At 41.1% G+C, this 27,531-nt stretch overlaps 1 protein-coding gene across 4 annotated transcripts in view; it reads right to left on the reverse strand.

Moving 5' to 3' along the window:
- Nucleotides 1-27,531, reverse strand: part of cdk17 (cyclin dependent kinase 17) — a 251,513-nt gene that overhangs the window by 95,811 nt on the left and 128,171 nt on the right. For 3 of the 4 annotated variants that reach the window (XM_086009899.1, XM_086009897.1, XM_086009896.1), the window contains 2 exons: nt 17,569-17,736; nt 8,185-8,318 (listed from right to left, as the gene is read on the reverse strand). In XM_086009899.1, coding sequence (XP_085866025.1) covers nt 8,185-8,318; nt 17,569-17,736 — 302 coding nt within the window. The remainder of the gene's footprint in view (nt 1-8,184; nt 8,319-17,568; nt 17,737-27,531) is intronic. The other variant, XM_086009900.1, reaches the window with a different exon arrangement.

Genomic DNA, 27,531 nt, shown 5'->3' on the forward strand with positions numbered 1-27,531 from the left:
TGATGTTTTTCAATAGAAGACTAAGATGCCGGCTGGATTTGGTCAAGCCAAACGTCAGAAGGGACGTAGAGAACCGGCAATTTCAAAGCATGAATGAAAGGCCAACTAGAACCTTCCAGATAGGTCAACCAGTTTTGGCCCGGGACTACTGTACCGAGAAATGGCAGCCTGGAACTATTTGCACACGACTAGGACCGCTGATGTATACCGTGGACATTGGAGAAAGCATAATAAGGTGCCATGCTGACCAGATCATAGAGTCATCCGAAAAAGGACAACCTACACCACAACTCTATACGCCTAGTGATGAAGCAGAGATACCCATAGTATCTACCTCCGATCCGGTGATACTGGAACCAGATGAACCCGACACTGGCATGGAAGCCGAATCGACCTTGCCAAAAGAACCTACTACACCACCGAAACCTACGACACCACCGAGGCGTTATCCGGACCGAGTCAGGAAGCCTCCAGAGAGACTGAATTTGTAATTGATTAACTTCAGCAAATGTGTAGATTATTGTTCTTGTAAAAATGTTATTTAATGATTACTTAAAATGTTATGTACTATTTATCTAAAAGGGGAGGAATTGTAGTGTATGTACCTTTAAGAGGAACTATGTTTTTGAAGCCCCTGTATACTGTAGTACCAGTAGTGACCACTCAGGTATATAAGCCTGTGTAGCGTCTTGTGTAGTTAGTCCACCTCCAGACTTTGTTCAGTAAACACTTGTTAAATCAACTCCTGCATTCCGTGTCTCCATTAACACACGGATCTAACATTCCCCACAAGTGGAAACATTCTCTTTGTATCCACTCTATCAAAACCTTTCATAATTTTAAAGATCTCTATTAGGTCACCCCTCAGCCTTCTTTTTTCGAGAAAGGAGACCCAGTCTGTTCATCCTTTTCTGATAGGTATACCCTCACATTTCTGGTATCAAAATCGTCTCTGCACCCTCTCCAGTGCCTCTATATCCTTTTCATGATATGGCGACCAGAATTGTACGCAGTACTTCAAGTGTGGTCTAACCAAGGTTCGATACAAGTTTAGCATAACTTCACTACTTGTCAATTCTAGCCCTCTAGAAATTAACCCGTGTGCCTGGTTTGCTTTTTTTATGGCCTTGTTAACCTGTGTCGCTACTTTTAGTGATTTGTGTACTTGTACTCCAAGATCCCTTTGCTCCTCTACCCCACCCAGACTTGCACCCTCCAAGTAATGTGACCTCCCTATTCTTCCTACCAAATTGTACTACCTCACATTTATCTGTGTTGAATTTATAGCTCGTGGACAAATTGTGTGTGCAAGAGCAATGTATCATCCGTGTTGTAGTTTTCACCCTGCTCCTGTAGAACTACATTTTCCAGAGTGACAACCAGGCAGAATAATTACAAATAACTGAATCACAAGTGGGGAAAAAATGAAAATGAAAAAGTTATTTGCATCTTAAATACATTTTGCTGAAGTAGGCAAATAGTATTACAAATATATGTGTGAGGCCTGTATCTTTCAGTATCACCAATGTGTCCAATATTTTTGCCTCATGTAAGTCATTTAAAATATTTTGACAAACCTCTGTAATTCATGTATTAGCACTGAGGGCATAATGCTGGTTAAGTTCCCATAATTGGCTGAGGGCCTTGGCATTGTGTGATGACCATAGATCCTCAGCATCAGACGATGCCTATGTGTGCGGCAGCACCTGACTGGCATGGCTGCATTTCGGAGGCTGACTGTTTATCTATCTTTCTGAATAATGTGGTTAATGCTGTGCAGCCTCTCTTAACGGGTACATTTTGTGAACCAGAGACAAACTTGGCAAATGGCAGAATCATGTTTAGGTGCCAAACGGTGATAATGAGCTGCATTTTACACAGTATCTAAATCTTTGCCAGATGTTAGTGTGGACACAAACAGAAAATGCTCAGCAAGTCAGGCAGCATCTGCAGAGAGAGAAACAGTTAACGTTTCAGGTGACCTTTCATCAGAACTTAGTTGGTGAAGACATGTTAACTCAACTCTTAAGGCACTAGATTGTCTATATGCAGGCAATGCACTACATATTTCAGTACCATGGAGTGCACTTGCAAGTGCTAAATGTAGAATTCCTTAGTTCAATGTATGCTAATACTCAAAAAAACAACAGAAAATGCTGGAAAAGCACAGCAGGCCGGGCAACATCTGTGGAGAGAAATTAGAGTCAACGTTTCGGGTCTAACCCTTCATCAAGACTAATACTCACTTGATTTCTGTCTATACGGCCGTCATTGAGGACAGAATAGATTATTGGCATTATGTAGGACCCAAACAGCATAGAATTTATTTTTTGTTGCTTGTCTGGTAAAGGATAGCCTGGCAGTGAGTCAGCGAGCAGCCCGACTAGAACGGGCCTTGTGGGAACACAGCATCGGCGGCAGTGAGTCAGCGAGCAGCCCGACTAGAGCGGGCCTTGTGGGAACACAGCATCGGTGGCAGTGAGTCAGCGAGCAGCCCGACTAGAGCGGGCCTTGTGGGAACACAGCATCGGCGGCAGTGAGTCAGCGAGCAGCATACTAGTTCAACAGCAGGGGAGAGAGGTAAAAAGTAATCAGTGTGACGTCACCAGGAAGCAGGTAAGTGATTGGTTGGTGAGTATTTGGTTGGTGAGTATTTCTCTTCTTTTTTTTTTAAACTTTAACTCTGGTTTATAGTTTCTAAGGTCTCTCTGGTGTAGCAGAGACTGTTGGTAAACCAGTTAACTGTAGTGTAATTAGTGGGATTGATTGATTTAATTTAAATTCAATTAATTAAAGGGTAAGTCATGGCAGGACAGCCGGGCCCCGTGATCTGCTCCTCCTGCGATATGTGGGAACTCAGGGACACTTCCTGTGTCCCTGACAACTACATGTGCAGGAAGTGCGTCCAGCTGCAGCTACTGACAGACCGCATTGCGGTGCTGGAGCTGCGATTGGACACATACTGGAGTGTTCACGATGCTCAGGACAATGTGAATAGCACATTTACGGAGTTGGACACACCGCAGGTAGAGGTTGGACAGGAAGAAAGGGAACGGGTGACCAACAGGCAGAGTACTAGGTACAGGCAGGTAGTGCAGGGGTCCCCTGTGGCCATCCCCCTCTCCAACACATACACCACTTTGAGTACTGTTTGGGGGAGGGGGGGGGGGGGGGGAGATGGCTTATCAGAGGAAGGCAGCAGCAGCAGCCAACTTCCTGGCACCAGGGGTGGCTCTGCTGCACAGGATGGGAGGAAAAAGAGGGGTAGAGCTATAGTAATAGGGGATTCAATTGTAAGGGGAATAGATAGGCGGTTCTGCGGCCGCAAACGAGACTCCAGGATGGTGTGTTGCCTCCCTGGTGCAAGGGTCAAGGATGTCTCCGAGCGACTCCAGAACATCTTGGAAGGGGAGGGTGAACAGCCAGTTGTCGTGGTGCATATAGGCACCAACGATATAGGTAAAAAGCAGGATGAGGTCCTAAAAGCAGAGTATAGGGAGTTAGGAGATAAATTAAAAAACAGGACCTCAAAAGGTAGTAATCTCAGGATTGCTACCAGTGCCACGTGCTAGTCAGAGTAGAAATAGAAGGATACTTCAGATGAATACGTGGCTAGAGGAATGGTGCCAGGGGGAGGGATTCAAGTTCCTGGGACATTGGAACCGGTTCTGGGGGAGGTGGGACCAGTTCAAACCGGACGGTTTGCACCTGGGCAGGGCTGGAACCAATGTCCTAGGGGGAGTGCTTGCTAGTGCTGTGGGGGGAGGGTTTAAACTAAAATGGCAGGGGGTTGGGAACCTGAGCAGGGAAGACAGAGGAAAGGGAAACAAGGATAAAAGCAAAAGATAGGAAGGAGAAAAACAAAAGTGGCAGTCAGAGAAAACAACGGTTTAAATCAAACATGGCCACAGTAAATAATAATTCTAATAGGTCTAAGAGCGTTAAAAAAACAAGCCTGAAGGCTTTGTGTCTTAATGCGAGGAGCATTTGTAATAAGGTGGATGAATTGGCTGTGCAAATAGAAGTAAACAAATATGATTTGGTTGGATTACGGAAACGTGGCTCAAGGAAGGCCAGGACTGGGAACTCAACATCCAGGGGTATTCGATATTCAGGAAAGATAGGCAAAAAGGAAAGGGAGGTGGGGTAGCATTACTGGTTAAAGAAGGGATTAACACAATTGTAATGAAGGATATTAGCTCTGATGAGGTGGAATCTGTATGGGTAGAATTGAGAAATACTAAGGGGAAAAAAACGTTAGTGGGAGTGGTTTATAGACCTCCAAACAGTAAGGCGGAGGTTGGGGATGGCATTCAAAGAGAAATTAAAGAAGCGTGCAATAAGGGCACAGCAGTCATCATGGGTGACTTTAATCTACATATAGATTGGGCCAACCAAATGAGTAACAATACTGTGGAGGAGGAATTCCTGGAGTGTTTACGGGATGGTTTCCTGGACCAATATGTCGAGGAACCAACCAGAGATCAGGCCATCTTAGACTGGGTATTATGTAACGAGAAAGGATTAATTAGCAATCTTGTTGTAAGAGGCCCCTTGGGTCGGAGCGATCATAATATGATCGAATTCTTCATTAAGAAATTAACCCTTAGTGTTAGGGGGGATTAAATACGTGGGGTTACGGGGATAGGTGTAGGGGTTACGGGGATCGGGTGGGATATGTGTCGGTGCAGGCTCGATGGGCCGAAATGGCCTCTATCTGCACTGTGGGGTTTCTGTGATTCTGTGATGGAGAATGAAGTAGTTGACTCGGAGACTAGGGTCCTCAATTTAAATAAAGGAAACTATGATGGTCTGAGGAGCGAGTTGGGTAGGATTGATTGGGGAATGGCACTCAAAGGGTTGACGGTGGATAGGCAATGGCAAACATTCAAAGACCGAATGGATGAACTACAGAATTGTTCATCCCAGTTTGGCATAAAAATAAAACAAAAAAGGTGACCCAACCGTGGCTAACAAGGGAAATTAGGGATAGCATAAGGTCCAAGGAGAGAACATATAAATTGGCCAGAAAAAGCAATAATCCTGAGGATTGGGAGCAGTTTAGGATTCAACAAAGGAGGACAAAGGGATTAATTAAGAAAGGGAAAATAGAATATGAGAGTAAGCCTGCAGAGAACATAAAAACTGACTGTAAAAGCTTTTATAGATATGTGAAGAGAAAAAGATTGGTGAAGTCAAGCGTAGGTCCCTTGCAGTCAGAATCGGGGGAATTTATAATGGGGAACAAAGAAATGGCAGACCAACTAAATACATATTTTGGTTCTGTCTTCACAAAGGAGGACACAAATAACCTCCCAGAGATGCCGGGGAACATAGGGTCTGAAGAAAGGGTGGAACTGAAAGAAATCAGTATTTGTAGGGAAATGGCGTTAGGAAAATTGATGGGACTGAAGGCCGATAAATCCCCAGGGCCTGATAATCTACATCCCAGGGTACTTAAGGAAGTGGCCCTAGAAATAGTAGATGCATTGCTGGTCATCTTCCAGAACTCGATAGACTCTGGAACGGTACCCATGGATTGGCAGGTAGCTAATGTTACCCCACTATTCAAAAAAAGGTGGTAGAGAAAAGGCGGGGAATTATAGACCGGTAAGCTTGACATCGGTAGTGGGGAAAATGCTAGAGTCCATTATAAAAGATGTAATAGCAGAGCACTTGGAAAGCAGTGACTGGATTGGACAAAGTCAACATGGATTTACAAAAGGTAAATCGTGCTTGACTAATCTACTGGAATTTTTTGAGGATGTAACTGGTAAAATAGATAAGGGAGAACCAGTGGATGTGGTGTATTTGGACTTTCAGAAGGCTTTCGATAAGGTCCCGCATAAGAGATTAGTGTGCAAAATTAAGGCACATGGGATTGGGGGCAAGGTATTGACTTGGATAGAGAACTGGTTGGCGGACAGAAAGCAAAGAGTTGGAATAAACGGGTCATTTTCTGAGTGGCAGGCAGTGACTAGTGGGGTACTGCAAGGATCGGTCCTAGGACCCCAGCTGTTCACAATATATATTAATGATCTGGACGAGGGAATTGGATGTAATATCTCCAAATTTGCAGACCACACAAAGCTGGGTGGGCGTGTGTGCTGTGAGGAGGATGTCGTGAAACTCCAGTAGGATTTCGACAGGTTGGGTGATTATACTGCATCTGCCATGCATCTGCCCAATGTGGGTAAATGCGAGGTTATCCACTTTGGAGGCAAACACAGGAAGGCAGATTATCTTCTGAATGGCAATAGATTGGGAAAAGGGGAAGTGCAACGAGACTTGGGTGTTCTTGTGCACCAGTCACTGAAGGTAAGCATGCAATGCAGCAGGCGGTTAAGAAGGCAAATGGTATGTTGGGCTTCATAGCGAGAGGATTAGAGTACAGGAGCAAGGATGTCTTGCTGCAGTTGTACAGGGCCTTGGTGAGACCACACCTTGAGTATTGTGTGCAGTTTTGGTCACCTTATCTGAGGAAGGATGTTCTTGCCATGGAGGGAGTGCAGCAAAGATTCACCAGACTGATACCTGGGATGGCAGGAATGACATATGAAGAGAGATTGCGTCGATTGGGCTTATATTCGCTGGAGTTTAGAAGAATGAGAGGGGATCTCATTGAAACTTATAAAATTCTAACAGGACTAGACAGACTAGATGCAGGAAGGATGTTCCCGATGGCAGGGGAGTCTGGAACCAGGGGTCACAGTCTAAGGATAAGGGGTAGCTACTTAGGAGAGAGATGAGGAGGAATTTCTTCACCCAGAGAGTGGTGAACCTGTGGAATTCTCTACCACAGAAGGCAGTTGAGGCCAATTCATTAAATATATTCAAGAAGGAGTTAGATATATTTCTTAAGGCTAAAGGGATCAAGGGATATGGAGAGAAAGCAGGGACAGGGTACTGAATTTGGATGATCAGCTATGATCTCATTAAATGGTGGAACAGGCTCGAGGGGCCGAATGGCCTACTCCTGCTCCTATCTTCTATGTTACAGATGCAAGTGGCTTTTGTTCTTCCCTCTCCAAAATTACTTATTGCCAGCTATTTAAAAAACAATATATTTTTTATTTGCTCCATCTCCAATGGTGAATTTATCAATTTATCATTGGCTTGGGGGGGGGGGGGGGGGGGGGGGGGGGGGCGGGGCGGGAGAGAAGAGAGGGATTTCCCTGCCGCCAAAACTCTGATGATCAGCATCTGAACAAGTAGTCATTTGCCGTGATCTGGCTGACTGACAGTGAGCATAATGCAAAGTGCCTCAAAGTTTTCCTGCTGGCAAACATCAGTCCTGCTCAGGCATACAAAACAAATCATCTCAAACACCAATACCTCAATTTTTATTTGACGGCTTAAATTGTATAAAATGCTGGTAAAAGGAAAGATTTTTAAATTTGGATGTTTTATTCTTTAATTTCTGCCTATTCTTGTATGAATTTTCTACCTGGTTGTTAGTGTCGTACCGTTGTTTCACATGAGTAACGTGAAAAATCCCACGGCCCAAATGAAATTTCCAACTCAAGCCCCAAGCCCCTATCTGGGGGAAATTTTTGAAGGAATTTCTAACATTATACAAGCAATTCTGTGGGTAGATTGAAGTGCCCTTTCTTTCAAAGTTGTGTAATTTTTTTAATGTTTGTTAAATTGTTATTTCTAGCTCTATATACTTACCTGTATGAGGAAGGAAAATAATGGCTAAAAGCTGAGATTTTATTGGTCAGTTTTGTGTTATTTGTTGATTTGTAAATCGTAGCTTTAAAAGGGGAGAGGGATTTGTTTGCTCCGTGTTCTACTTGTTCATTGATTTATTTTTGCTACTTTGGATTTGGTCACAATTTCCAGTCAGATATTTAATTGGTAGCTCAACATAGTGGTTATTTGAGTTAATGATGATATTTCGCTTCAGTCAGTCATGTGACACTGAAGTGCAGCATAGATAGGACATATTTGAAAGGCAAGATGCTACCGGTGTGCACTAGATACAAGACTTGTCATGGTTTAGATTTTCTACTTATATTATCACTAACATTAAAAGCTTGTTCGATTTAGAACCATGTACAACTGTTTTCGCCTCCTAATGTAGAGTTGAGCAAAGGAAACACCACCACATAACTGATCATGCAATCGAATTGAAATTTTAATCAACTTTTGTAAGTCCTGAATTGTTATATAAAATCCTACCTCCATGGAGATCCTCCTGTGTAGGTGATTCCTCATACGGACACGTGTGGGTGACTGCACCTCATCAGATGACGTTCCAGAAGCTTGGTCACTCTCACCATCTGAACCTATTTTCAAATTCTCATGTACTATATCTGAACAGGAAGGGCAGAAAGTGAAATCAGCTAGTTTCTTGAAACCTGGAATGAAGACACAAAGAGCGTGTTTCTATGCTTTTATATAATAGAGGTTATTCTAAAAATATATACAGAAAGAGGGATGATAACATGTAGCAACATTCTGGCACAGTGCCCTATGCTATGTTATTTATGCTTCATTACAACCAACATATAATTCTTAAATTTAAGCTCATTTTCAAATAATATTTGGCTTGTTTGTACCTTCCAAAATCTTATAAATGTTCTACAACCATTATTTTCAGTGTATGGAATATTCTCTTGGCTAAAACATTTTACATATCAAATGCATTCAAATTTTTAAACTGCATAAATGGTTTCAGTAGTGTGTTCTCAACGTAAAAAACTGATGCTTGTTTAACATGTTTAATTTGCGTCACTCTGAACAAAACACATTTCCTTCTTTGTCAAAGTTATTTGTTGGCCACTAATGTAAAATCCTGCTCGGAAATTAACGTATTAAAGTTGTTTCACAATTTTTGGAAAAGAATGTATTTTCAGTTAATGGCTGAGGCAATCAGTTTTGTTATGCTAAATAATTGATAACAAATAAATCATTCCGCATTGCTAACAATCATTTACTCATCAATGGGAGTGCAATGTCACACTGCACGGAGCGCATTTTTTGGATGTCTGTTCTAATTCAATATAAAAATCAATGCTACTGGATAAAGGCAGCTTAAGCAAGAAAGTTTTTCTTAATGTTTTGTTTCTCTTGTCCGGCACCTCATTAAACCAACTCCTTAATAACCAAGACTATTTAATTCTGAAAATTATATGCCTGCTACCTTCTGTATGCCCACATACAATTACCTCACCAGCTACTTGCAATAAACTATAAGGACTGCTTCCTAAATCAGTATGTTTCTAGTCTAACAAGGAAAGTATTGATCGTTTTAGTTCTGGGAAATGAAGTGGGCAAATAAATGAGAGTAGGCGATCAGTCGGGAAATAGCAATCACAACATTGTTAGATTCAAGGCAAAAATAGAAAAGAATAATGAAGAGTCAAGATAAAGAGTGCTGGACTCGACAAAGAAAACTGTCAGCGAGATAAGAAAGGACACTGTCCAAATTAATGGGCAGAAAAGTTAGCAAATAGGTTGACGGATCAGCAGCAGAAAATCTTAAATACGTGATAGATAGAGCACAAACAAATACATTGTAAAGGGGTACAAAGAACAGTTCTACAGATAAATTGAAAATAAACTGAAATTTAAAGGGGAGGTTATTTGATAAATTTTGGTCTAAAAATAACTGAGGATACAAAAAGTGTCATGGGGACGTAAAAAGGGAGATTACAAGGTTAAAAAGGAATAGGAAAGATGTTTGCAAACAATAGAAGGGGGAATAATAGGGCTTTTGTAAGTATATAAAAAGAAAAGGTAGAAACTGTGTTGAGATCCATCAGGTAGAGTTTCAGGAGCTAGGAAAAAGATTAAAAAACAGGACCTCAAAAAGGTAGTAATCTCAGGAATACTTCCAGTGCAACATGCGAGTGAGTATAGAAATAGGAAAATAGTGCAAGTAAATGCATGGCTGGAGAAGTGGTGCAGGAGGCAGGGTTTCAGATTCTTGGGGCATTGGGACCGGTTCTGGGAAAGGGGCATCTGTACAAGTTGGATGGGCTGCACCCAAACAGAGCCGGGACCGATGTTCTTCCCGAGAGGTTAACTAATACTGTGGGGGGAGGGTTTAAAATAATTTGACGGAGAGGGAAAACCAGAAAATAGCAGACAGAAGCAGCAATGAGATCAGAGGGCAGAGAGGTATAAACAGCAGCAAAATGAGAAATATCCCAAAAATTTTAGGACCAGATTGAGGAAAATAGCAGTGCGACGAAGGAGGTATTAAATTGTATGTACGTTAATGTCCATAGTGTAACTAATAAGGTCGGTGAGCTACAGCACAAATTGCCACGAGATTATGACATGGTTCAAACAAGGTCGGGAATGAGTCCCAAATATTCCTGGTTACCAAGTATTCAGGAATGATAGAGAAGGAAAAAGATGGGGCGTGGCAGTATTGATTAAGGATGATGATACAGTTCTAAATAGAAAGGATATACTAGATAGTTCTAGGACTGAATCGATTTGGCTTGAGTTAAGGAACAGAGGGCAGGCTGTTACATTGTTGGGTATTTTTTTTTTTTTTTTTTAAATAGAGCTCCAAACAGTGAGCAGAACACAAGAAATAGTAGTAGGCCATTCGACCCTTTGAGCCTGCTCCGCTGTTCCAGTAAGATCATGGCAGGTCTTCTACCTCAACTCCACCTTCCCGCACTATCCCCATAGAATTCCCTTAATAGCCAAAACTCTATCGATCGCTGTCCTGAACATGCTCAACGAAGCATCCACAACCCTCTGGGGTAGAGAATTCCTAAGATTCACACCCTTTAGAGTGAAGAAATTTCTCCTCATTTCAGTCCTATATGGCCGGCCCCTTATCCAGAGATCATGACAGCTCATTTTAGGCTCTTGAGCCAGGGGAAACAGCCTCTCAGCATCTACCCTGTCAAGCCCTGTATGAATGTTATATGATTCAATGAGATCACCTCTCATTCTTCTAAATTCTAGGGAATATAGGCCTAGTCTCCTCAGTCTCTCCTCATAGGACAATTCCTCCATCCCTGGAATCAGTCTGGTGAACCTTTGTTAAAATCCCTCTCAGGCGAGTATATCCTTCCTTAGGTAAGGAGACCAAACCTGTACACAGTACTCCAGGTGTGGTTTCACCAAGGCCCTATATAATTGCAGCAAGAGATAGATGAGCAAATTTCTTGGCAAATTTCAAAAGCGTGCAACAAAAATTGTGATTTTAGGAGACTTTAATTACTCCAATATAGACTGGGAAAAACAGTGCTAAAGGTAAGGAAGGAAAGGAATTTCTGATGTGTGTACAGAAGAATTTTCTCGATCAATATGTCTCCAGTCCAACAAAGAAGGAAGCAGTGTTGGACTTGGTTCAGGGAAATGAAGTAGGGCAAGTGGAGTGTGTTACAACTGGAGCTCATCTAGCTACCAGTGACCACAACATAATTCAGTTTAGAGTAATTATGGAAAGAGGTAAAAATGGGGAAGAGCTAATTTCAGTGATTTAAGGGACAAACATAGGTAGATTGGAAAAGGCGATTGCAGGGTAAAGCAGTAACGGAGCAATGGAAGGCATTCAGGGAAGAGATAATTTAGGTACAAACTAGGCATATTCCTTTGAAGGGAAAAGGTAGAGCATCCAAAGCTATGGAAATAAAAGTTAAAATAAAGCAATAAAAGGAGGCTTATGACAAATGTCAGGAGCAAGATTCAGTTAATAACCAGCAAGATTACGGAACGTACAGGAGGGATTTGAAAATGTTAATACGGGAGGCAAAGAGAGGTTACAAGAGAAGATTAGGAGGTAACATTAAATTGAACCCTAAAACATTTTATAAACAAAGTCTAAGAGGTTATCTAGGGAAAAAGTTGGGCTTTTAAGGACCCATAAGGAAATCTTCATGTAGAGGCAGAGGACATGGCTAAAGTATTAAATGAGTTCTTTGTAACTGTCTTCACAAAGGAAGCAGATGAAGTAAAGTTACACTGAAAGAGAGGGAAGTTATGGACAGGATAATAATAGATAGAGATGACATACTAGAAAGATTAGCATTACTGAAAGTTGGTAAGTCACCTGGTCCAGATGGAATGCATCCTCGGTTGCTGAGAGAAGCAGAGGTAGAAATAGCAGAGGCATTGGTCACAATCTTTCATTCGTCATTGGATACAGGAGTAGTGCCGGAGGATGGAGGGTATCTAATATTATAGCACTCTTCAAGAAAGGAGAGAGGAATAAACCAGGAAACTATAGACCAGTCAGTCTAACATTGGTGGTGGGGAAGTTATTCCATGAAACAAACGTATTTACATATTTTGAAGAATAATTAGGAGGGTAGGACCACTCAACAATGAACGAGTCTTATGGTAGAGATATATATTAAATAAATACTTTGCATCCCTTTTTACAATTGATATTGAAAGTGAGCACATAGGTGTACTAGAGAATGATATGAAATAACTGTTAAAGATAACTGTAGAAAAGGAATCCATTCTGAAAAGTTAGTAGAATTCAGAGCGGATAAGTCGCAGGGCCCCGATTGCATACACTATTGAAATAAGTCAGAGATAGCAGAGACTCTGGCCACAGTTTTTCAGTCATCTGTAAATATGCAAATTGTGCTGTTAGACTGGAGTGTCGCCAATGTAACACCTCTGTTAAAGAAGCATAAACTGAGTAACTATAGACCAGTTAGTCTAATGTCAGTTCTGGGCAAACTCTAAGAATCCATAATTGGAGATAGAATTTAAGAGCAGTTAGAAATGCATAGGTTAAATCAAGGACAGCCAGCATGGATTTGTTAAAGGCCAATCAGGTTTGACAAATTCTTGTGTTTTGAAGTGATCAATGGGATAAAGAGAATGCAGTATGAATAGTGTCTATGGATTTTCAGAAAGCATTCAGTAAGGTGACTCAAGAAACTTGAAAGAAAAATTCAGGCTTATTGTAGAAGAACAACGGGTGGACATGTAGAAGTAGTAATTTAATGCAGATATGTAAGTAGTAATACATTTTGGGAGGAAAACAAGGAGTGGGAATATACACTCATGGAAAGACACTGACGGACGTGGATGAACAGAGTTGAAATACACAGTTCCTTGAAATTGCAATTGCAGATAGAAAAAGCCATAAAAAGGTCACCAGCGCATTGGGCTTTATTAATAGGAGAATTGCAGAGTGCAAGAGTAAAGAAGTAATGATAAATTTGTATATTAGTCAGGCCACAGTTAGAGTACTGCATGCAGTTTTGGGTGCTCCATTAGCTCTGTAATTTTTATTGCCTGTTAACTATACTACTTTTATAATGTTGTGACAGGAATATCTCACAACCAATGACCTCGACTGAGCACGAGAGTAACATTTTTCTTTGGTTGGATACCGTGAAGGTGGAGACAGAAAATAAAGACACTGACTACTCTCCATTTTTTCATCTTTCCCCACTTCCTGCTGCTCACAGAGCAGCACTGCTGTTAGCTAGAAAATTCTCTTCAGCTGGCAGGTCAAGATATCCAAGTAGCCCAAAAGGGGAGAAAAATAAGAGTAAGGAGAGAAAGATATTTAAAAAAAAGAGCTAGGAAATTTCTACAGATTACTGACAAAATGCAATTTCTCAGTCAATGCTTCAGAAAATGGCCGGAATTTTGCCTACCTGGGTGGGACCAGTGCAGGCAATGGCCATGGCGGGTCGCGACCACGCTGCTAGCTCCATCCCACTGCTGAAAATGACTTTCCCTTAATAGGGCCCATTAAGCCCGCCTTGCGCATTACCCAGCCCAATTAAATGGTGCAGGTCTGGTGACGTCATCGATGATGTGTTTTCAGCTAGGATCTTTAAAGGGACCATAGCCACATTGGATTTGAATGTCAATGTAACATAGTGCTGTCAGTGCACTGCAGCATTGGAGTGCTGCAAACACGGACAAGGAATGCACAGAGGCAGAGGGCTGCACCCAGGTTCTCCGATGACGCCCTCCATATGCTTATGGAGGGAGTCAGAGCATGCAGGGAGGTCCTCTTCCCTTCCAATGGGCGGAAGAGACCTCCCCAGGACACCAAAATAGCCTAATTGGAGACTGCAGAGTAAGTCATCAGCAGATGTGATCGGGGGAGCTGGGTGCAGTGCCGCAAACGTTTCAATGATCTCATTAGATCAGGAAACGGGAGTACAAAGCCACACTCAACTGCATCCTGCTGTGCCTCTCATCACTCTGCCTTCCCAACCCTACCCCAGCTCATCCTTCCTCACACCAATATACCTTGCACATCCACCCATCCCCCTCTCTCTATCTACATTATCACATCCCCATCTCACTAGCCACTCCTCACATTCACCCTCATCTTAGTGCAATCATACCAACTACCAACACACAAGGAGGCCACTTGGGTATTTTATCCAATGTTCATGTAAAGTTTCCGTTAATGTGTTGTCAAACATTAAAATCTTTATTTTCAACACTTTCCAGTCTTGGACAGATTTGTGTGCACCTTTGGAAGTAGTTTAGTGAGTTGCAGTGAATGATGACAGATAACAGTGCCTCCAGCAATGGTGGCGAGTGTGAAAGGAATGGCTTGGTCATTGCAGGGATGCTTTATGGTGTTGCTGTGGGGTGGTGCCAACCTGGCGCATCATGTATATCACGCATCATAGAAACATAGAAAAATAGGAGGAGTAGGCCATTTGGCCCTTCGAACCTGCTCTGCCATTCAATGTGATCATGGCTGATCCTCTATCTCAATACCATATCCCCGCTCTCTCACCATACACTTGATGCCTTTTGTGTCTAGAAGTGTCTAGAAATCTATCTATCTCCTTCTTAAATATATTCAGTGACTTGGTCTCCACAGTCTTCTGTGGGAGAGAATTCCACAGGTTCACCACCCTCTGAGTGAAGAAATTTCTCCTCATCTCAGTCCTAAATGTCCTACCTCATATCCTGAGACTGTGACCCCTCGTTCTAGACCCCCCCAGCCAGGGGAAACATCCTCCCTGCATCCAGTCTGTCTAGCCCTGTCAGAATTTTATACGTTTTAATGAGATCCCCTCATTCTTCTAAACTCTAGTGAATACAGGCCTAGTCGACCCAATTTCTCCTCATACGACAGTCCTGCCATCCCAGGAATCAGTCTGGTATACAGCCATATGGGTGTACAGCATCAAGAGAAGTAAATCTGGCCATGATGAGGCCATCCCTGGCCTCGTGGGCAGCAATGTGCTTGGGTGCTGATGCCCTCTGTCCTGTGATTGTGGAGAAAGTTGGTGGTGGTGGTATTGTTATTGGTGCTGTTGGTGTGCCTGGTGCTGCTGGTGTTGGAGCTCATCGTGGTCAGATTCTAAGGACCAAGGTGAGACAGTATAAACGGTATCCATGCTGATGGAATAGATGGCAGGTGAAGTAGAGATGACAGAAGCAATCTGTCAATGGTGAGAGAGGTTCTTCCAATGAGGTGACACTGGATGGAGACTTTGCTGGAAAGACCGCAGCCTCCAGAATCTCTGCTGGAAATGCAGTGAGAAACAGCTTTTGCTGAGGAAAGTGATCATCTGTCAGGTGGGAGCTTTTATAGTACATTTCATGCTGTCAACTAATCAGCTGGAGCAATGGCCACTGAACTCCCGCCTCAGGTTGCCAGATGTGTTTCCCATGGCCATGCAGCTAAATTTAAAAGGTAAGGTGAAAACCACTCTTAAGGGTCTGACAACTAGCTACTAATAATTTAAATTGGGTCGCCCGCCTCTGTCGGTTAGGACAGGTCCGCGCTGATAGATGCGCCTGGGGGAAAGGAGAGTGGAAGCAGGATGACAGCAGGTTCCCGACCCCCTCCCAAAAATAACAATTTTCCCAATCGATCCGCCTCCGACTGCGTCTGCTATCACCCCAGAAAATTCTGGCCAATGTTACCACAGATGCTGCCTGGCCTGCAGAGTATCTCCAGCATTTTCTGTTTTTATGACATTACACTATATGTATTCAAATTAATTGGAGAAAAGGTTATTCATCACTTAAATTTAAAGAAGAATGTGAATATAAAATTTGGTGGAGTATAGCTTTACAAAAGATGTAAATAAAGAGTATTACAACCCACAGGTTTAGATTTATGCCTGCATTTTTGAGTGTTGACTTGTAGGACAACAAATGTTTTCAGTTATTTCATAAAATTAGATAAGATTCATGAACAAATACACGTATGCGTCGTCATTTTTCAGGTAACACCTATAGTATTTAAGACTGAAGTACTCCTATTTATTTATAGATTTTTAAAAAAAAATTAAAAATGAACTACAGCGATAAACATAATGGGATGAAGTTCAACTCTAGCACAATCAACATAACATTCCTATAAAAGGAGCAGAGTCACTTATTTTAAAATATCTTTTTATCATGTTTTACCCATTAAGTGAAAGCAGTTTTAGTACAATACTTGTCACTTCATCCCAAATCATTTACTACATAATTGATTGTCTAAAATTCACAATTTCATTTTTATGTAAATATAACTATTAGCATGCATAATTCATTTGTACACAAACTGATCCTCAGATAAATTCCGACTTTAGACTTCTGGTCTAATCAGCAGCAAGCACAATAGTGCTTTATCTTTCAAAATGTGCAGTAATGTTATTTCATTCGAAATAGCAGCTCAATTGTTTGTACTAGAAGGGACCATGATATGAATTTGATCATTTCAGTAGAGACAGTTCCACTGCAGTCACTTATGTAATTGAAGAGGAGGCACAATGGGCTAAAAGGTCTTCCTACAAGAACCAGTATTTATATATTAAAATTGATTTAGGCAGGGATTATAGGAGCCAGAAAAATATGGTTTTTGTTTACCCCTAAATAGCACCATGCAGGCATTATAAATATCACATTGCCAAACAATTACGTAAAATTACCAAACTTCTCAATTATACATGCTGCTACGATTGAAATTACTGTACACTACATTCAAGACCGGAGAGATTTTATATTCATTATGATCAATTTTTCTTCAAGAACACATTTGAATGCAGGCTTTTTAAGATATCAAAATGTCTTCAACCAAAGTACTTTTTCCAAAAGATTCATGCAAAAATATCTCCAGCTAAGAAGTTCATTTGCTGGATTCATATTGTAAATAATGCAAGCTATAGAATACATTGTTGTAAAATATTTTGATAAAGATTGACATTTATGGCACTTACAAACCATGTTATTCCTACATTCAACCACATACAAAATAGTTTGTGCCCTTGCCAAATTATGCAAGTCAGCTTCATCTCCAATCAACATCAAGTGCAATTCCCTAAAATTATTTGCTGGTTATCTAAAGAAAGTAGTCTTGGAGGAGTCAACCTTAAGCTACAATATATAGTTGCACATCTATTATACTAACAGATACACATCACACATTCATCTTACCAGCACTCACCTGGAAGGTCGAAGGTCAGATTTTGTAAAGAAACAAAAACCATGCAGAAAACAACTCCAAGGAAATTTTGTTTTAAAACAGTTACAGTAAATAAAACATACATAAAAAATAATTAAGATAGCAAGCTACTTCATGCACAAGACAACTCAATATTGTGCAAAACATTTAGGTGTAACAAAACTATAGACAGACAATCTCTTGGTAATCACCTAGTCTACCACCACCATTCCTGGGCATGGAAATGAAAGAGCCGAGGCTCCCACCAATCACGCTGTGGGGTCTCCGCAGAGGGGGCTTTTTGAAAGAGCCTGCGTACTGGTGGAGAAAGGAGTGCATACTGTGCGATGTTGCAGGCCTGCCGTTCTTCACAATTGGCTCTGTGATTTTTGAAAGCCAACGGGTTTGTCCCAACGAGGCAATCCATAAAGCAGAAACAGTTCAGAAGGAGGGGTAAAACGGGTGGTTGATTGAAAAAAAGAAAAAAAAACACAATATAAACATACTGTTTGGTGCCTGACAGGTAATGCATTGTGTTTCAGTATCATATTAACATATTCAATATTTTTTGGAGAAATTCCACTTCATGTCAACATATACTGTACCTAAACATACCTCCAACTTTACATCAACAGTAGCTAAACTTTTCTTTAAAAGTTAGGTAAATGTTAAATATGATCAGTGAAGAATAAAGCGAATTACAGACATCAGTTGACTTTACCAATAAAATCATTAGTTCTGTACAGTCTTGGTCATAAAAGAGAACGGTGCCATGAAGCAAACAGTTCTTAGGAGAACACATTTTTGTGAAACTGACATTATTTTGATACAAAAAATGGCTAAATAGTTTTTGAAAAAAATCTTATGTCTTAATTTGGTTGCTGGTAGTGGTTTAGAAATAGAGTTCTAGATGTCATTTTTTCCTTAATCCTCCCAAGTTTCCTACATAAAGTGTTTATACCCATTATCAAAAGAAATAAAATGCTAGTCTGCAGTATTTGCATGACAAGTGATAAGTACATATATTTTAGGTTTTAAAAATGTCCATGCAGTGCTATTCATCCTGGTTATAACCAGAAAGATTTTTGATGTGGGTGGGGGGAAGGAGGAAGTGAAAAAACAGCTTTACTGAACTGACAGATTGATTCCAAGTCAGAAAATAAATGGGAGCAGCTTTTGCCCGAGTATTGATGATTCTTGGGCACCTTCAGACCATTTTCATTCCATGATTTATTCCCAATGCATTCAATACTCTTTACCTCCTTGGATCAATAATAATTCATTTGCTTTCTTTAGGAAGAAAATATCTGCATGTGTAGATTTTTGGGTTGAATTCAGTGCAATCCCTGGTATATTTACCTGAGCTTTTACAACTTTTCATCCATGCTTTCAAACAGTTTGAATAAACTGCACTAAAACCCCACTTTAAGTTATCCTTGTGATTGCCTAAATAGTACCCAAAAGATAAAATGTCTCTAATTGATGTACACTATAGATGGTAATGACCCTCAATCTCTCACTAAAAAAATAACTAGGTATCTAGTTAGATTACAGTTTGACAACCCAAATTAATGTAAATCTTAAGAAAAAAATCTAAAATCAGCAAAAGAGAGTGTTTTGTGGAGACATGAAGAGTGCAGCAGTGAAGCTCAGCAACACGGTGACACTCCATGAATGCACCCTTGATAAGAAAAAAAGCTTCCATGACTTTTGGCAAATTGTGATCATTAACAAATTGACCTATTCACCTAAAGTTACTGCCCAATTCATGCCCTACAGCAATACTTGTCAAAATTTAAGCCAGTTAAGATTGTTGTTGATTCTGAGAGAGACAGTCAGGGACTTGCTTCTTACTAGCTAGCAGCAAAGTACAGTGCAGTCAATAAATCAACTTATTAGTTGTTTTCTGTGACATTTTTAGTTTCATTTTCCAGTTTACATTTGATAGTTGAAGTACCAATTTACTGCCATAAAGCAGTATCAATGCTCCTTTTCAGACTGTGGAGTCAAAAAGAAATTGGCACTGTAGCTTTGTTGGTCCGATAGAACAAATACTACCGAAGGCAAGAATTTCATGGAACATTAAAGAGCATTGAAATTCAAGTATCCAGTTTACTGGCTCAGTAAGTTAAGGCAAATTTTAAGAGCAGCATTTTCCAACACGGTAACTGAAGCTCATTACTCAAAAAGGGAAAGAAAGGTGGGTTCCCTCTGAGTACCTATCCTAGTAAAAGAATGATGATTAATGTTCTCTCAGTAGTTAATTTTTGGATAACAACTATTTGGTTGGGCAAATATTTAGAAAAGCCAGAAAAAAGGATTTTCTTAGTTGGTTACAAAAATTACTCTGGCCCTCTTCCTCTTGGAAAATTAGGAAGAACAGTGGAGAAGTTTACAGGAATTTCCTATGCTGGGAGGAGACAAGATGGAGCGAGAGGTGGAACAGTCGATTTACTAAGGTAGTTTGATAATGAACAAATGTTTAATTGATGAGGTCTGCCACTTGTATATCCATATCTGCTAAGTGCTGAACAAATCAAAACAACTGGGTTTCCTCTTAGAGGAGGAGGATCAGGACGAGAAAGAGGGAGGAGGATTTTACGAGGTTCTTAAAAGGAGAGATAGGGAGAGAAAAAAGAATGAAAATGGAGAAAAGATGGAAAATTAAAAAAAACTTTGTATCCATTTTACAGGTCAATATATTAATGGTACAAGGAAACCTAAAAATAACTCAAGGGGAGGAAGATATTGGATTTGATGCAGGTAACAAATGACAATGGAGTAAATAATGGGACTTAAGGAATGTAGAAACAGGAGTAGGCCATTCAGCCCCTCACGCCTGTTCCGCCATTCAATTAGATTATGGCTGATCTGTATCTCAGCTCCATTTACCCGCCTTGATTCCATATTCCGTAATATCCTTACCTAACAAAATCTATCAATCTCAGTTTCGAAATTTTCAACTGATCTATCCTCAACAGCTTTTTGGGAGAGAGTGTTCCAGATTTCCACTACCCTTTGTGAAAGCGCTTCCTGATATCACCCCTGAACGGCCTACCTCTAATTTTAAGGTTATGCCCCCTTGTTCTGGACTCCACCACCAGAGGAAATAGTTTCTCTCTATCTAACCTATCATTTTAAACATCTCAATTAGATCATCCCCTTAGTCTTTTATACTCCAGGGATTACTGAACAGGCTGGGGTCGTTTCTCCAGAAAAGAGAAGGTTGAGGGGTGACTTGATAAAAGGTCTTTAAAATTATGAAGGATTTCGATAGGATAGACATTCCCACTTGTGGAGGGGTCTAAACCTAGAGGCCATAAATATAAGATATTCACAAATAAATTCAATAGTGTGTTCAGGAGAAACTTCTTTACCCAGAGAGTGGTGAGTGGTTGCAGCGAATACAATAGATGCATTTAAGGTAATAGAAGGATATGTTGATAGGGCGAGATGAAGTAAGGTGGGAGGCGGCTCGTGTGGAACATAAACACCGGCATGGACCTGTTGGGCCAAATGGCCGATTTCTGTGCTGTAAAATTCGATGTAATTTAATGAATACAAGCCTAGTCTATGCAACCTGTCCTCATAATTTAACCCTTTTAGCCCGGTTACCACTTTTGGTTAATTTGTGCTGCACACCCTCCAAGGCCAATATCTCCTGCCAGAGGTGAGGTGCCCAGAACTGAATACAGTACTCTAGACGCTGTCTAATCAGAGCCTTATACAATTGCAGCATAACTTCCACCCCATTGAGATAAAGGCTGACATTCCATTAGCCCTTTTAATTATATTTTGTACCTGTCCACTAGCTTTTAGTGATTTCTGTACATGGACCATTAAATCACTCTGCTCCTTCACAGTTCCCAGCTTCTCACCATTTAGAAAATACACTGATCGATCTTTCTTGGGTCCAAAGTGGATGACCTCACTCTTCCCCCACTGAACTCCATCTGCCACAGTTTTGCCAACTCACTTAATCCATCAATGTCCCTTTGCAACTTTCTGCTTCCATCTACACTACTTACTGTGCCACCTAACTTAGTGTCATCAGCAAATTTGGATATGTGACTCTCTATTCCTTCATCTAAGTCACTGATAAATATTGTGAAAAGCTGAGGCTCCAGTACAGATCCCTGGGGGACACCACTAGTCACATCCATTAAGATAGCTAAATCTCCAGGACCTGACAGGTGGGAAATTGCAAAGGAGCTAGTCATAAATTTACAAAGTTCTCTCGATTCAGGAACTGTGCTTTTGGATTGGAAAATTGCAACTACAGACCTATCAGTTTAACATCAGTTGTGGGGAAGTTACTGGAATCGATCAGGGACAGAGTGACTGAGCACTTGGACAAGTATGAACTGATCAAAGATAGTGGCCTAGAAATTCGGTTGTGGGTCCGCCAGGGCTTTAGCACCCGAAATTTTGCGCCGGCGTTAATGCTGCTGCGCCCGACGAAAATTCGGTTGCCCCGGGCCCAGACGGCGGCGGGCGCTAATGGAGGGTTTTTGCGCCTCACTATGGGCGTTCAGTGCAGTTTCCAGGCGCTAATCCCCCGCTGCGGCACCCGAGGCGGTGCGGCAGGCTGGGGTACTGCAGGCCTCCTCCTTCTGTTAAGGAGGAGCTGCCTGCAGCCGACCGCTGGCCGGTCGAATCGCCCGACAAATGAGCCCGGCACCTCGGGGAAGAGCCGGGCTCGCGGGCCACACACATCAGTGCCGCGGGGGGGTGGTGGAGGAGTCCGGGGAGGGAGGTGCGGGCAGGCGGCCGCCGGGAAAGCGGCCGGCCGCCGCTCCACCTTTATGCGCCGGCGCAAAGGTGTGTAACATCCCTTTCAACAATCATTGGTTGCGGCTGCCACGGGCGAGGCGGCCGCAACTGAATTTGGGCTTGGGGCCGGGTTACCACGGCAACCGGGACGCTGCGCACACCGATGACGTCATCGGTGCCGGCGCAGCGCTACCGGCTAACGCCGATGGTAGGGCCCAACGCAATTTCGTTACCAGCTATAATTCCGGCGCAAGACCCTCTAACGCCTCTAATTGGGCGCTAACCCCACCGAATTTCTAGGCCAGTGATTTGTGAAGGGTAGATCATGTCTGACTAATCTAGTTGAATTTTCAGAAGAGGTCACTGGCATGGTGGATAGGGGAGTGGCTATGGATGTTGTCTATATGGACTTTCAAAAGGTATGTGATAAATTTCCACACAAGACATTCTCAAAAATGAAAGTGCACAAAATTGGCTTGGAGGTAGGCGACAGAGTAGGTAGGAAGGGAGCGTTCTCCAATTGGCAGGATGTGACAAACCGTGTTCCCCTGGGATCTGTACTGGGGCCTCAGCTTTTCACCAAATATATTAATGACTTGGATGAAGGAAGAGAGTTTATACCTAAGTTTGCAGATGACACCAATTTGGGAGGCATAGTAAGCTGTGCAGATGGAAGATGGAAATTACAATGGAACATAGGCAGACTAAGTGAGTGTGCTAAATTATGGCAGATGCAGTTCAATGTGGTGAAGTGTGAAATCATCCACTTTGGATCCAAGAAAGACAAATCTCAATATTTTCTTAATGGTGCTGCGGAGGAGCATAGGGATTTTGATGTCCATGTACACAAATCACAAAAAGCTAATGCACAGGTACAAAAAAAATCAAAAAAGCTTATGGAATAGTACTCTTTATCTCAATTTGGTTGGAATACAAGAGAGAGGAAGTGATGCTTCAGTTGTAGAGCGTTGGTCAGACCTTATCTGGAGTACTGTGTTCATTTTTGGGCATCGCACCTCAGGAAGGATATTAACCACCAAGGGGGTGCAGATTTACCAGAATGATACCGGGGCTTAAAGGGTTAAATTATGAGGACAGGTTGCATAACATTTATTTATATTCCCTTGAGTTTAGAGGGTTGATAGATGATCTAATCAAGGCCTGATTGAGATTTAACAAAGGGTATAAACTTAGAATTTGTATTAGCAGAGAGGGGGAGTTTAGAAGAATTTTTTGCACAAAGCCTTACTAGAATATGGAATGTACCATTGCAAGTGACTATTGAAGCAGTGTGAACCATAACATTTACCAGGATATTAGATAAACAGCAGAGAGATGGTATTCGTTCAAATCCCATGGCAAGTTGTGAAATTGATTTCATTAAATCTCAAAATTAACATATTTTACAAGTATATATTTGATTAAGAAACTTGAGTGGAAATTGCTAATAAATTTCAATCTCCAAATCAGAAGCACCCAGTATTAAGTGGTGGCTTTCTTTCTATTTTTATCCCACACAGCAAGTTGGAATGTGCCAAGCAGAAGTTGGGTGGGCAGAAAGTGAAGAGCACTCTCAAGCTATGCAATATCCAAGTTGACAGCTGGAAGAATCTCAACAGCTAATCACATGGCACTGGCAAGCAGTGAAGTATGGCTATGTCAGTCAGTATGAGCACCAGCATACTGATGTCTTGAAGCAATGACAACAGCAGCACGTCAACCTCAGATGAGCAGGTAATGTGCAAAACATGCAGGCGAGTCTGCATCTGTCATATTGGCCTTATAGTCATCATGCAAAGAATGATTCGCTTTCAACAAGATTATCTTATACGTATACATATCTATCTACTACTACAGACAGCCTACCCCACTTGCAGGGATTCTACTGTGTTATCCAGAAACAAAAACATTTGTGAACAGAAAAATAATGACAGTGAAACAGAAAACAGCAAAAATAAAGTTTCAAACTAACTGGAGGTGCAAGCAAGTTCAGAATATAGAATACAACCATGTCATCATGGAGCATGGCAATGAATATGACCAGTAAACAGTGATCCCAAAGAATAAATTGTGACTGTTGCACTAGTTACTACCAGCAACCATAAGTTTTAATATTTAAAAGAAAAATGTCAACTGATGTTAGCAATTTGGAGATGGACCTTTTAAAATACACTAGATCTGTAGCAAAAGAAGTGGTGTAAACCTGGTTAGTTTTGCAGCTTTTGATCAGATACACTGCAGTTACAGCAAAAAGCCTGTCAGCAGACCAAAGCAGCATTAAAAAGCTACATTGTTGGATGCCGTTCACTACAGAAACAGAAAATATGCTTAAAACTAGAGTATATATGATGCAGCTATTTCAGCACAGCTTTTAAGACATTAAATTACCGAGTAAAGCCACAAGGAAGTTATTATTTAATGTCTTTAAGTTAGCTAAAAGGTTGAAGACACTTAAAGCAAAAATGAAGAGCTAAAATCAGTCACCTTTTTAATTTAAAAAAGTGAATTTAATGTTTGTTAAAATGAAGCCAAATGAACACAGAAGAAATACTTTAAAAGGGCAAGTTTAAAAATACAGTACTTTGTTTTACTTAATTCTTCCAAGTTTTGTATAAAGCTTCCAAATTAATGTTTTGTCTGCAGAGCTGATTTTATATTTATATTGTACCAATTTATATTTTCATTAAGGATCACAATCTAATATTTTAAAAAATCAAATCCCTCACATTAGTGTTTTTTTTGCAATCTAAATGGTGTGTCAGGTGAGGCCAATAATGAAGTCCCAGTAAGTGAATTCAATGCTGGTTAAGTGAAGCCAATAGCAGAAGTTTCTCAAGATAGCTGAATGTACTAAGCTTATAAAACTGCTAATGTTGCATTGCTGAATCTATTTTCACAGCACTGAGCGCACTCAGCCCAAATGTTTATTTTTTGCCTCAGCACACTGAAGCGCCAGCTGAATTCCAGCATTTATTTATTTAATATATTTCAAAGTGTTTCCGGAATCCCTTGAAATTTATTTTTACATTTTCAGAAGGGAAGACCTTAGGTTTTGCAGTATCTTCAGGAACCCCAGCGCCAGCTGGCACAAATCCCTACAAGGGAACAATAATGCTCTTGTAAGGACTTTGAGCAAACTATCCTTAAAAATGACACAGGGAGGGGGAAGGCAAATGAAGGTCAGGAAATCCCTGGAAGCCTGTTAACAGGTTTTTGAAACCTACCCTGGTTCTCTCAGTAAAGGAACACTGAGATGAGAAATATTTTTATATATTACATACACGGAATGAGAGAGGGGAGATAGAGAGAGGGAGAAAACAAAAGGCGGGGGGGGGGGGGACACGCAAGTACAACTGAAGCAGGCAAAAAATGGGAACTGCCCAGAAACATTCATTAAAATTACATTTTTACACTCATCATGAACACTCCCTTCTGGATCGAAGTGAGTTTAAGCTCACCTATCACTAAAACGAACACAGGAACTCCATTAGTGCCATTTTACAAGGGGGGGGGGGCGCAGAAGAGAAAGAAAAGGCGAGCGCACAACCGGTTATGGGAAAGAAAACAAAAAAAATTACATGCAAGTCCATTGGCCATGAAAGAGACTGAGCCACTTTTATGGGAGGGGCTATTGTAGAGAATGTACTTATATCTGTGCTTTTACCCCCTCAATGTCCCCATGGTCGTTAGAAAGCAAGAGGAGCACGAGTTCCTTGATGCAGGACCAGGACCAAATGTGGGGATCAGTCCCAATATCAAACATGCAAGAAAGAAAAGCCAGGACTTCTAGCTCGGCAGCGTGGCTTAGACAGTGTAATCAGTGAATCATAGTGCAGAAGCCCTCAATACTAAAGTAAGAGTGAACTCATGCCATCCAATTTTCATCAACAGAGGTCAAATATATTTATTTTTCATATACTGGGGAAAAAAGGGCAATGTGGAGTGATGGAAGATTCAGCTGATTACTGGTGGTAAGCTGTAGCTGGATCAAATGCCAATGTTGCACTGAATCCTCATAATTGGAAGGAAGTTTCATAGCTTAAGTTCTCAATTATAGCACATTCATATAGTTATTACAAATACATTACTGTCGTTCTTTCAAATTGATATTGTTGAAGTAAATCAGAGTACAAGTATTTCTCAAATTTATTATGCTGTACATTAAAAATGTAACATTTGTTTATGGATTGAACATGTAGCAACGTTCATTCCTCAGCATATATCTTATTTCATTGCAGACATACATGACGAAGTGTAAAGATGATGCTTTTAGAAATGAAATGCAGAAAAGCAGTATTATTGTATTATTCTGTGCAGAAGCTTTTCATTGTACAGTAGTATGGTACTATTTTATACAACAGGTTCATTATTCTCAATGAAACTGTAAAAAGAGATTTCTTGTAACTGAAGTATAATGATTTTTCAAATAAAAGTCTCCTCCACAGATCATTGGCTTAACCTCGAGTCAGCATTCACTTGGGAGAAGCCACGCGCATGCTCTCATTATCCTTTGGAGTATCTTCCCTGATGGCCATTCTATTCAGTTGAAACAGTTCTGGGAACCTCAACACAGAGTCATCTAAATCTCAATAAAGAGTCAGGAATCTGCCAGATTGTTATATCTTCTAACCATGTGTGGCAGTCGTAAGGGCTGATTCAAGTTTGGAGTATCTCAGGTGGCACTAGTATCTATGTTGGTGATAAGCCACAGAGACTGTCATGGAACTAGTTTCAATATTAGGCTACAGAGAATCAAGCAGTCTGTTCAGCAATGGATTGGGTCTACTTTCAATGTCAGGCTTCCTTCTAACTTCTCCTCAGAGACTTCCAGCCATGGTGGATACATTGGGTTACTGACAATACTGGCAGCAGACCCGATGCAGCAACTTAGAACTTGTTCTGTCAATCCTTGTTGTTTGATTGAAGCTGTTCCACAACCTTAAGGGTTGGAACAGTAGCTGTGCACTTCCTTACTACGCAGGGAAGGAGCTTTAGTCTATGGGAGAGCTCCAAAGTGATGAGACTTAAACCTACTGGAGATCGGATCACCTCAGTGCAATTTACCTCAGTGCAATTTAGTGAATTTTTCCCTGCTGACTACTACTGCGGATTTTGACAGGAGCACCAATACAGGTTGTCCCCACTTGGAAAAGCTCTTAATATGTCACAAGTGTAATGATTAGCTTACAAATCATCAAATCCCTAGAGATAAAAGTTAATAACATATTAACAACTGCAAAGAGGCAATCCATGGATAAAACTGCACTTGAGGAAGCACCCAATATTTTGGATAAGGTATTGTAGCACAAAAATAAACCAAAGGAGATATTGATGGAATGGCCCATCACAAACTTTTAAAGCACCAGGCATATGACTTTTCCCTTATGTTGACAGTCAAATCC

This window comes from Somniosus microcephalus, chromosome 17, assembly GCF_052327205.1.
Source record: "Somniosus microcephalus isolate GS21.2 chromosome 17, FLI_Smic_1.0, whole genome shotgun sequence".
NCBI classification, from domain to species: Eukaryota; Metazoa; Chordata; class Chondrichthyes; order Squaliformes; family Somniosidae; genus Somniosus; species Somniosus microcephalus.